This window comes from Diadema antillarum, unplaced genomic scaffold (assembly GCF_040938485.1).
Source record: "Diadema antillarum isolate AM-2024a unplaced genomic scaffold, OU_Dant_1.0 seq00002753_RagTag, whole genome shotgun sequence".
NCBI classification, from domain to species: domain Eukaryota; kingdom Metazoa; phylum Echinodermata; class Echinoidea; order Diadematoida; family Diadematidae; genus Diadema; species Diadema antillarum.
Window position 1 is genome coordinate 1 of NW_027273350.1, and position 9,397 is coordinate 9,397.

General features: G+C 38.0%; 1 protein-coding gene across 1 annotated transcript; it reads right to left on the reverse strand.

Annotated features, from left to right (window-relative positions):
* Positions 1-8,275: 8,275 nt before the first annotated feature.
* On the reverse strand, positions 8,276-9,058 carry LOC139715090 (lysM and putative peptidoglycan-binding domain-containing protein 3-like; the record flags this gene model as incomplete). The annotated part of the gene is made up of 1 exon (XM_071626708.1): positions 8,276-9,058. A coding segment is annotated over one exon (558 nt), but the record flags the coding sequence as incomplete, so codon positions are not given.
* Positions 9,059-9,397: the final 339 nt, after the last annotated feature.

Here is a 9,397-nt window from a genome sequence, read left to right on the forward strand (position 1 = left end):
TGACCTTTAATGGCGTGTGCTATGGTTTCTTATCTTTGCGACATTACTACTAATGTATGACGCAATGTATTGAAAACGATTTGTAAGAAACCCGTCAATTTTGTCAATCTGGTTCCAAAGCTATTTTGTTCGTTATTGGTTAAATCGTACATTACATTGCAAACGGGTGGGAGTTCGTTTGCAACGTAAAACCATCAAATTTTCGTGCAAGGTAAGCGAATCATTGGTTTTCAAGAAAGAGTATGTTATGAAATCAAGTGACTGATTAATGACCAATTTAAGATGCTTGATAGTCTAATCATTTGCAGTTTGAAACAAGTACCAAACTATTTGAAAGTAGCAGAAGGAATGAAATGTCTTTTTTCTTCTTAATATTTAATCGCGAGTGCTATGGTTTCTTATATTTGCGTCATTACTACTAATGACGCAATGTATTGAAAATGATTTTTAACAAACCCGTCAATATTGTCCAACTAATTAGAAAGCTATTTTGTTCAAAAGAAACAAAATTGTCATTTCTTATAATGACGTAATTCAGAAGTTGAAAAGAAACTAAGAAACTTCAGGAACTTCAAGAAAGCGTATGTTAGGAAATCAAGTGACACAATGTATTGAAATGTAATGTATCAGTATAAATGACCAGTATAAATCGGTATAAATATATAGCTTGGGATGTTAACAACGTCATCTGACCACTCACATAGTGGCCCAGGCCGTAAGGGCCTGACAGTTAAAGTGACAATATAGGTTTTCTTGCACTTTACAAACGTTATGATATATCAAATGCTACATATCCTTGTATTTTCGTTATTTTGAGACATTGAAACGGCCTGGGCCATATTGGGGTGGGTATAAATGTGTAGCTTAAAATGATACCAACCTCATCTGACCACTCACATAGTGGCCCAGTCTGTAGGAGCCTGACAGTTAAAGTGGCAATGTAGGTGCCTCTTGCCATTTACAAAGGTCGCATATATAAAATGCTACATAACTTTGTAATGCCTTTATTTAAAAAAAGAAATACTAAAACGGCCTAGCCACATTTGCGTCTTTATAACTGTGTAGCTTTTACAAAGATCGCATATAAAATGATATATACATAACCTTATACTGCCTTTATTTCAAACAAACACTGAAACGGCCTGGGCCACATTGGGGTCGCTGTAAATGTGTAGCGTAGGATGTTAGCAACCTCATCTGACCACTCACATAGTGGCCCAGGCTGTAAAAGGGCCTGACAGTTAAAGTGACAATGTAGGTGTTTCCTGCCATTTACAAACGTTATATATAAAATGCTACATATCCTTGTATTTTCGTTATTTTCAGACATCGAAACGGCGTGGGCCACACTGGGGTCGGTATAAATGTGTAGCTTAGGAGGTTAGCAACCTCATCTGACCACTCACATAGTGGCCCAGGCCTTAGGGGCCTGACATTTAAAGTGGGGGTGGGGTAAGCAATTTCAACTGGTTTCAACTGGTCTCTATTTGTAACTGGTCTCTATTTGTAACTGGTTTCAACTGGTTTTAACTAGTTTCAAGTAGTTTCAACATGTTTCAACTGATCTCAACTGGTTTCAACTGATTTTAACTGGTTTCAACTGGTTTTAACTAGTTTCAAATGGTCTCAACTGGTTTCAACTGTTCTTGACTAGTTTCAACTGGTTTTAACTCGTTTCAACTGGTTTCGGCTTTTTTTGAACTGGTTAGAACTGGTCTCAACCGGTATGGACTAGTTTTAACTGATCTCAAGTTATTTCAACTGGTCTCAACTGGTTTCAACTGGTTTGATCTGTTCTCAACTGGTTTTAACTGGTTTCAAGTGGTTTTAATTAGTTTCAAGTAGTTTCAACATGTTTCAACTGATCTCATCTGGTTTCAACTGATTTTAATGGTTTCAACTGGTTTTATCTAGTTTCAAATGGTCTCAACTGGTTTCAACTGTTCTTGACTAGTTTCAACTGGTTTTAAATCGTTTCAACTGGTTTCAACTTTTTTGAACTGGTCTCAACTGGTTAGAACTGGTCTCAACCGGTATGGACTAGTTTGAACTGGTCTCAACTGGTTTCAACTGGTTTGATCCGTTCTCAACTGGTTTTAACTGGTTTCAACTGGTTTGAACTGGTCTCAACTGGTTTTAGCTGGTTTCAACTGCTTTGAACTGGTCTCAACTGGTTTTATCTGGTTTTAACTGGTTCAATGTATCTCAACTGGGTTCAACTAGTCTCAACTGGTTTTCACTGGTTTCAAGTACGTAGTTTCAACTGATTTCAAGTGGTTTCAACTTGTTTGAAGTGTCTAAACTGGTTTTAACAGGTTTTCACTGGTTTTCAACTGGTCTCTGTTTCTAACTAACTGATTTCAAGTAGGTTTAACTTTTTTCAACTGGTTTACACTGGTTTTAACTAGTTTCAAGTAATTTTAACAGGTTTCGATTGATCTAAACTGGTTTCAAGTGATTTTGACTGGTTTCAACTGGTTTTAACTAGTTTCAAATGGTCTCAACTGGTTTCACGTATTCTTGACTAGTTTCAAATGGTTTTAACTCGTTTCAACTGGTTTCAACTTTTTTTGAACTGGTCTCAACTGGTTAGAACTGGTTTCCACCGGTATGGACTAGTTTCAACTGATCTCAAGTCATTTCAACTGGTCTCAACTAGTTTCAACTGGTTTGATCTGTTCTCAACTGGTTTTAACTGGTTTCAACTGGTTTTAGCTGGTTTCAACTGCTTTGAACTGGTCTCAACTGGTTTTAACTGGTTTTAACTGGTTCAATGTATCTCAACTGGGTTCAACTAGTCTCAACTGGTTTTCACTGGTTTCAAGTACGTAGTTTCAACTGATCTCAAGTGGTTTCATTTGGTTTCAACTGGTTTCAACTTGTTTGAAATGTCTGAACTGGTTTTAACAGGTTTTCACTGGTTTTCAACTGGTCTCTAGATCCTGCACACTTCATAGGATCTTAGATCTAATGTTAGTATTCATTGACATGGATAATCTGACACAGAGGATTTCTGCAGTGGGACTGTCCAAGGTGAAGGTTGTGTATGCATTGTTTCAAGTCTTGTGTGTTATGTGTAGGATTGGCTTTGTAAAGAATAGATCGCGAGTCTACATGTCGAAATTCTAGACCTAGTAGACGCACTAGTCTACAGTGTTATGGTTACGGTAAGTACAAACAACCCGCTGTAACGTTACTTAGGCCTAGAGTTCTAACTGGTTAGATAGATAACTGTTGTACTCAGTGCTATAGAATTAAGTCTTTACTTTCTGTATAGGCCTACTAAACTATCTTATAGTATCTATTGACGAACTAGCTCTACGTAAGCCTACACACGCCAGAAATCACTGGTTTCTTCGCATATTCTTTGGCACGATATGAACTGCACACAGACGCAGTTACAGCCCTCGGTTACTTGCCCTTGCTGGCGACGTGGCTTGATGGGCAGGCAGGCTGAGGCGCCAGGCACGCAGGGTGGGATTGAGACTGCTGTCTAGGTGTTTGCGTGCAGCAGTCGCGTAAGCAATGCATGCCGATCGTGAATTTCATGCAAGGAAGAGACCATAACTAGATGAAAGAATCATAACTAAATGTGAGCAGTTAACAGACAAACATTTGCAACAAGATCCAAGCTAGACGAGGAAAATGTGACACTCATCTTTCTTCTGTAAATTGCCCTACAATTGAGTCTACCTAGACTATCTCTACTTAAAGTTGATTTTTTTATCAACTATAAAGTTATCATGGATTTGGAGCGGTTGTGAAAACTTAAAGTTGATTTGGGATGAAGTTAAAGTTGATTTCAACTTTGGGTCTCTTGAGAAAACAGACTTGAAGTTGATTTGGAAGTTAATCATTGATTAACGGACTTAGAGTTGATTTGAGAGGTTAATCATAGATTATCTTGACTTAAAATCAATTCTATCTTTTGATAAAACGGGGCCCAGAAATCGTAATAAAACTGGTGATGTGATTGATAGCAGTGAGAATATCAGATATGGAATTTCATACAACACCTCAAAAGAATGTAGCTATCCAATTGGTCATTTGCCCATCACGTGACATTCACTTAAAAGTACCGTATTCAGATAAAATCGCACGCTGTGACTGTCAGCTGTGCTATTTTCTTTGAGCAAAAATGGCTGGCGCATGGCTGATGTCGCCAGTTTCCATTGACTCCTGTGTTAAACTCACGATTGACTGGAAGTTTTTGTTCCATTGTATGGCTCTGATGTCACAATAAACAAACACTTGCTGCGCGCACTTGACAATTATAAGCGCGCTTACTTTAGTCTCCCATTTTTCTTCGACTGATCGGTTTTGTGTACATACAAATGTACACGGCCAACTGGGGAAGCTACTCATTTACCTTTCACAGAAAATGTTTGCCATTTCTGTGCTTAATTCAAGAATCTGTGTGGACCACATCTGTTGACATTTGAGGTGTTGTATTTATAAAACAAATATTGTATGGTCTTTACTTGTGCAATGGAACAAGATTTACCATTCACTGTTTGTATAAAAGGCAGCAGCACAGACAGTACTAATCTCTTGTAGCAACCATGTTACATTAATTTGAAAGATATTAAAGTGAGTTGTAACAATTAGAGAATATTGTCATCATATAAGATAACAGTTTCAATCATTGAAGTTTTTCTACTAGTGGCCTACTATTCTACAGCATTTGTATGACTGCAATTCAAGCAAAGTTGGGTTGGGGTCAGATTGTTTGGAAAATAAAAATGCAGAACTAAACTTTCAAATGAGATCAAACTTGGAACCACACAGCTGTATATGACTAGTCAATGAGAACTTAGCCAAATCAGTTAAATGCATTCCTCTTGATTGTAATACAGAGATGTATACATCATTGTACGACACTAGTGCCTGCCTGTTTGCCCAAAGAAAGTAAAATTCCATGTTGAACAAGTAAAAATATAACAAAAGACCCTGGGGTCTCGCCACTCAAGTATCAAGTTCACCCTTTGCACATTCTTCCACACTATTAAATAAGGACACAGAAAACTGGGGGGGGGGGGGCAGCTTTGTGGGCCTCCTGGGGGCATGATATTCATTTATCATACTCATTCTGCCAATTATGTAGAAATTTGGCCATGCATGATGTTCATAAATTTTTGTGTAATCGATGACACTGGCAGAAATATCTGCCAATTATGTAGAAATTTGACCATGCATGATTTGCATTGTGTATGTACACTAGCAGAAATATCTGCCCATTTGTATTAGAAATTTGAGAATAGATGCATTTTCAAAAAGAAGATCCCATATAAAAACGGCTGCACATCACAAGACCGACACCCACAAGTCATATAGCCCACCAGCCATGCAGCCCATGAGTTATACAGCCAACAAGTTACACAGCTCACGAGTCATACAGCCCATGAGTTTGACACTAAGCAAAAACAGCCCACGAGTTGGACAGATACAATATGGCCCTAAATGTGTCAGTCTCGTGGGCTTTGTTTGCTTAGTGTCGAACTCATGGGCTAACTTACGGGAATAATATCATGCCATTTTCAGAAAATCAACCTCCCCTGACTATCGGATTCTTTTGTTGTAGCGGGTCACATATATTCTGTCACTACAGTCAGGGCTCTTGACTATCTTTTTTCTATACCGGTAGTGGTCCGTTCGAGCCACTAAAATCTTTAAACTGAAATTTTGGTGGCCCCCAAAAAGAAATGTAGTGGCTGATACACAGAAACATAATAATCAAGTTATAATCTCAAGTGCCAGATCAGGCGACCATAAGATTCTCTTTTTGGAAATTTGGTTGCCCGACATTAATTCCTAGTGACCAATGTCGAACCCTGCCATAGTGATAGTGTAAAAGTGGAAATTTTCACACATTTCACGTGACCGGAAACTAGAGCAAAAATAAAAACATACAAATATCTTTGCTTGTTATATGTACAGTGGACTCCCGTTATAATGAAGTCCTGGGGACCGGCAGTTTTCTTTCAATACATTGAAATTTCTTTATATCCAAACAAATAAACAATAAAAACATAGAGACATAGATAATGTTGTGCTCTCAATTTTTACTTCATTGTAACTGGAATTTTGTCATTAATTAACCGTGTTTCTTATAATGGGAAAGCACTTTACAACCGTGTCACGTCGTGATTCCGTGGAATTAAAATACACAAAATTCATCTTGTGCAGCCGGGTGCAAAAAATTACTTACGCCAAAATATTTACAGTGACTATTTAAACCGCATGTTCTGATAACATCAAAATTAGGCCCAATCCCCCTCCCCCATACCCAGATCTGCCATGAACAAACTTGACACTAGTCACAAATCTACTTACTCATAGCACTAACTTAACCCTAAAAAGACTGGGAGGGTGGGGCCTAAAAGGCCCCACCTCGACATTTCGTGCGATTACTCTGCCACACGCAATGCTCTCGCCGCGATGCTCTGTGACTTTTTTCTTTCGAGTTTTCTGCACATTTTGACACCAAATTTGTGATGCTCGGGGGTACGGTTCTGAAGTTACATAACTTTTTGTACATGCACGTGAGACCGAAAATGGCTCAAAAATGTGATTTTGTGTACAAAGTCACATGGTTCATATAAATATGCTTATTTTTACTCTCAATGGCTAAAATTAATTTGTTTTAGGAGTATTATGCTTCATAAAGTGTCTGCCACAAATTTTGTCAAAAAACAACAAAAACAAAAGGTTAAAAAATGCAGAAATACATAAGAAATTCATAACACAATAAAATAAATAAGAAACTAATTTTGATACCGATTTTTTTTTTCAAGTACATTTGTTAAGAATGCCACAAAGAATAATTAGACCAAAAATGAGCACTTTTGGAGCTTTATTTACTGATTTAGATCAAAGAGTCTGATTTCTCCCATAAATTAGCATAATTAATCAAAATAAAATAAAGAAACAATATTTTGGAAAATTTAAATATACGATCTTGTAGATTACATCGCACACTACCATTGTGCAAATTCCCGCGGCGATCGCGCGATCCACGACCGAGATCTTGGGGGGGGGGTTCCTTTAGCCCCCCCCCCCCCCCCAGTTTTTTGAGCTACATTTTGTACCAAAATAGCCCAGTCTTTTTAGGGTTAACTTATCACTTTTGGCTTTGAAGATACTGTTCTGTAAAGATTGCTCAATTCAGGGGCTCTCTTCCCCCACCCCCAACTTGGTGAAAATCTGATCATGCATTTAAAAAAAAAAGATGAAAATTGAACAATTGGGCTCCAATTTGCTCCCCCAGCCCATCCCCAAGATCTACAGTGAACAAACTTGAACGTACAGTCATCAATCTACTAACTCATAATGCTACCTTTCACCCTTCTGGGTCTACAGAAAAAGATTTGTAATACCCCCATCCACCATAATAATAATAGTAGACATTTATAGAGCGCCTTTTCCACTGGATGCAAAGCGCTATGCCATGTCATTCCTGGTCGCCATAGGAGATAAGATACATACAAAACACCATGAGGCATTGTACCCCAAGTACCCAAGGTTGGGAATGGTGCCTATTTGTACAGATACAGTGCACTCCCCTTATAATGAACACAGTTATAACGAAATACCAGTTGCAACAAATTAAAAATTCAGGCCGCAAAATAATCGGCTCTATGTTTTTTATTGTTCATTTGTTCAGTTATAACGAAATTTCGATATAATGAAAGAAAACTGCCGGCCCCAAGGACTTCGTTATTACGGAGTCCACTGTACATATTTTTTGAAGCTAGCGTTAATACCTGCAAAGTTCGGTGAAAATATGATATTACATGCACATTAAGCTTTATGGTACAATTTACTTGCCTGATTGGCATGTAAAATGGCCCCTTTGCCTCTCTGCTCTTCCTGTGGTACTGGTGATTTGAATCTCATTACAGTCTCTGGGTTAAGATGTTTTATCATGATCAATTGACAATATATAGGGCTGCACACTAACCCATTTTTTCTACTGGTCCAACCTGTCTGACCAGTAGGTACCCAGTTTTTCCATCTTTTACTGGTTTATTCCTGAAAAAGTTACTAGTCCAACAATGATTTTTACTGGCCCTGGGCCATCGGACAAGTGCCAGTGTGCAGCATTGCAATATATAAATAATTTGGTGGTTAACAATAATAATGAATAATTAATGAATTTTGGGCATGTAGGTTTTCCTTTTGGGCAAGTAAAAATATGAAGAGGTAGAGTGAAAAATCTACTTGTCTGAAGGGCAAATAAAAAAAAAAAAATAAAGAGATAGAGTGGAGCCCTGTATGGATGTACACATGTATGTATATCACCAATCATTTTACACTTACAGGTAGTCATTAAGAGTTACACAAGTATATTATGATGATTTCAGTTGCAATAATCTGTAATAAAAATTACATTTGTAATTTTACTATATCCCTATTTTAATCATGCAATCAACAATAGAGATATCATACCAGTAACAGTACCCTGCCAAAGGAAGCTATTGACATGAATATAAGATAACTATCATAGATGATCTTTGTTTAAATAATACACTATGCCAGCGAGAGGCACAACAATGACTATCAGCACTATTGCAACAATCATGTTCCTGAAAGTGCAGCCAAGGGTTGCACCATCGGAGGGGCAATCACTGTTGGATTTGGGGAATGCGAGGGGTTGAAACCTGGTCTCCTTCAAGACTGATGTGACTTCCTCAAGAGAACCCTTGTGGGTTTTAGTGTTTTCGAGGATGTTGTGTAAGTCCTGGTCCATCTTGTCAAAAAATTCCTGAGCAGCTTTGTCCTTGCCATCGAGAGACCCTGGTATACTAATAGTCCTGATGAACTCAGTCTGGCTGTCATCAGAGTCACTATACATTTCTTCATTGTGCAAATGTCTATGGCTACTGGGAGAGACTGGTCCGGTGTGGTTTGCACTTTGAGATGAACCCACTCTCTGAGCCAGCATCTCCCTTTCTTTCTCAAGAAGTAGTCCATCCTTCCTCATGGGAACTTTGAGCTTCCGCAAGGCAAAAAAATCCTGGTCAGCAATCAAATTGTTGATGCGTTTTAACTCTGAAACCTGGGCACACAGAAAAAAAAAGGTAACAAAACCATAAGGTATAACATCACAAAATGCACCTGGGAGAAGGGATACAAAATGTCAGTACTTAATAGTGTTAGTGTTATTCATATGTCATATTTGCATGTGGGATTCACCAAAAATGATTATTTCTTTTTTTGATGAATTGGTGAAACTAGTTTTATTTTGGAGATTATACAGCTTGAAGAAACTCATCACTGAGGATTTTCAAGGAATTATCCCATATGGAATTATTTCAAGACATGTAGGGCTTACATGTACAGGGTGTACACTGCATGCACATCAGTGAAAATGAAATCCAAAGGTCGGTATAATTTC